Here is a 2,407-nt window from a genome sequence, read left to right on the forward strand (position 1 = left end):
GAAGGTGCCCGCGTCCCTTCCGCTCCCTCGCGCCTCAGGGGCCCCCTCACGCTCACCTCTTGCTGAGGGGACGCACCCTCACGGCCACCCGCACGTTCGCCATCCTTCAGCCACACCCAAGAGCGACAGGGCGATTCAGCCGCTGCATCCCCGACCCCAGCAACTAGTACAGCCGCTGCCGTCATCCGCCACGCCCGCCCGCTAGTCAGAGCTCAGCCGGAGCCTCTCGCGGCGCCCCGCCCAGTCCGCGCGGCTGCCAAATAGGGGCGGGTCTGTCGAGCCTTGGCCAATCAGCAAGATGGGCTGGAGCACACGCCTGGGCTCGCCACACCTCCCTCCTGCTCTTGCCGCGGCCCCGGGGGTGGGGCGGTCCCGGCTGAGTTTCGGCCAATCCTGAAGCCGGAGGGCGGGAGGACGTTCCACCCACCCTCGTTTGCTCCGCCCCACAGGCCTTCTGGCACGCCCTGCCCAGACTCCAGCCCATACCCATATGGGCGAAACCCCGAGCCTCGGCCAACCCACAGCTCGGTGGGCGGGCAGACGCTCGTCCTGCCTCTCTCCGCAGAATGCTCTTCCGCGCTGAGCTTGTTTTTCCCGGCTAGGCTTTGTGTTCTTTTAAGATATAGGCAAGTAAATCCGTTAAATTTTGGTTAATGTCCGAAAGTTTGTTTTTTGTTTTTTGGGGTTTTTTTTGAGACAGGGTCTCACTATGTAGTTCAGGCTGGCCTTGAATCAACTGATTTTGTGGCCCAGGTTTCCTCGAACTCTCAGTGATCCTCCTGCTGGGTGTGGGGGATTTAGCTCAGTTGCACCGCGCCCGCCTCCGCCTCGCAAGCTAGAGGTCCTGAGTTCAGTCCCAGGTACCCACCCCCCCAAAAAAAATCGCAAATCAGTGACCCTCCTGCCTCGGTGCTGGGATTACAGGTGCTACCACACCTGGCCATGTGCTACATATTTCTGTTCGCTGAGTTGGCCTGAGCTCAGTATTACAGTGAAATTTTAGGAAGCAAAAACGAAATGGCCAAAGCAGATGTTCCGCAGGTCCTAGCAAGGAGCAGTTTGGAATTTGAAAAGAAATTTGGTGTGCTCGCTAGAGAGCCTCTCTTGATTAACCTGGCATCTCAGGCCAGCTTGGAAGGGTTTGTGGTAGCGCATTACAGTTGTTTTGTTGGTTCATTCAAGAAATAGCTATTGCACACTTACAAGGAGTCAAGGACTGAGGTAAGGCGTTGAGGAAGCTGGCGAACAAAACTAAGTCCCCATCTTCGTGTAAATTAGGATCTGCAGGGAAGGGAAAGAAAGACAAAAACCTAAACATACACCATGTCCAGTGGTGCTAAGTGCAATGAAGAAAAATTAAGGAAAGACACATAATACAGTCTGGGGAGGAAGGGTGCTATTCTATATAGGATCTTCAGAAAAGCTTTTACTGATTGATAAGGTGACATATGAACAGATTTGAAGAAAGCAAGAGAAGGGGTGATGCAGGTACTCAGTTATTTAACAAAAATTCCTAAGAAAGCTCTGATTAAGGTATTACTGTACAAACAAGGGACATAGCCCCGAAGAAAGGCAAAACAACTGACCTCATGGAGCTGAGGGAGAGAGACTGATGATAAGTAAAACAGTTTAAGTAAAATGTTTATCAGATGAGCTAAGGGGAAAAAAATAAACCAGGAAAGGATGTAGGAAGTGAAAAGCGATGACATTTTAGATAACATGACAAGCGAAAGCCTTCATGAGAAGGTGACACTTTAGAAAAATCTGAAGGCTATGAAAAGAGAGGTGTAGGGCTGCCAGAGCAAATGCTGAAGACAGCCAGAAATACTCCAGGACCAGGAGAAAGCCAGTGGAAGTATAGTGGAATAACAGAGGGAAAATCATGAAGGGGCATGGGGTCATGGTAGTCTTCAGGTTTTAGCCTAAGTGATCTGGGAAACGACAGATAAGTTTTGAGAAAAATTATTTCATTTATATATTCATCTCCCACTTCCCATTCTGAGGATTAAACCTAGGGGTGCTCTACCACTGAGATACATCCTGAGCCCTTTTTATTTTTAAATTTGGGACAGGGCTCTCTAATTTGCCCCGGCTGGCCTCAAATTTGCAATCCTGTGTCCTCAGACTCTCAAGTAGGTGGGATAATAGCTATGCACAGCTGCACCTGCCCAGCTTTCTTGTACTGGGTAGGTGATGCATACCTGCAATCCCAGCACCTGGGAGGCTGAGACAGGAGGATTACAAGTTTGAGTCCAGCCCAAGCAACTTGGAGACCTTGTCTCAAAAAATAAAAAAGAACAGAAGATGAAGCTTAGTGTGAAGGCCCTGGGTTCAATCCCCAGTATCTTAAAAAAAAAAAAAAAAAAAAAAAGACCTTCTTTTTATTTTTTACTAAAAAAGTTTGTGT

The 2,407-nt window shown here is 49.4% G+C and overlaps 1 protein-coding gene across 7 annotated transcripts in view; it reads right to left on the reverse strand.

Annotated features, from left to right (window-relative positions):
• The window catches only part of Stard9 (StAR related lipid transfer domain containing 9), a 117,565-nt gene extending 117,319 nt beyond the window's left edge, over positions 1 to 246 (reverse strand). For all 7 annotated transcript variants that reach the window (XR_780389.3, XM_010624791.3, XM_010624793.2 and 4 more), the window contains exon 1: positions 57 to 246. Coding sequence is in view for 6 of the 7 variants with exons in the window: in XM_010624791.3 (XP_010623093.1) it covers positions 57 to 103 (47 nt within the window). In the remaining variant the exon portion in view is untranslated. The remainder of the gene's footprint in view (positions 1 to 56) is intronic.
• Positions 247 to 2,407: the final 2,161 nt, after the last annotated feature.

Source organism: Fukomys damarensis, unplaced genomic scaffold, assembly GCF_012274545.1.
Source record: "Fukomys damarensis isolate Sample0158 unplaced genomic scaffold, DMR_v1.0_HiC HiC_scaffold_17, whole genome shotgun sequence".
Taxonomy (NCBI): domain Eukaryota; kingdom Metazoa; phylum Chordata; class Mammalia; order Rodentia; family Bathyergidae; genus Fukomys; species Fukomys damarensis.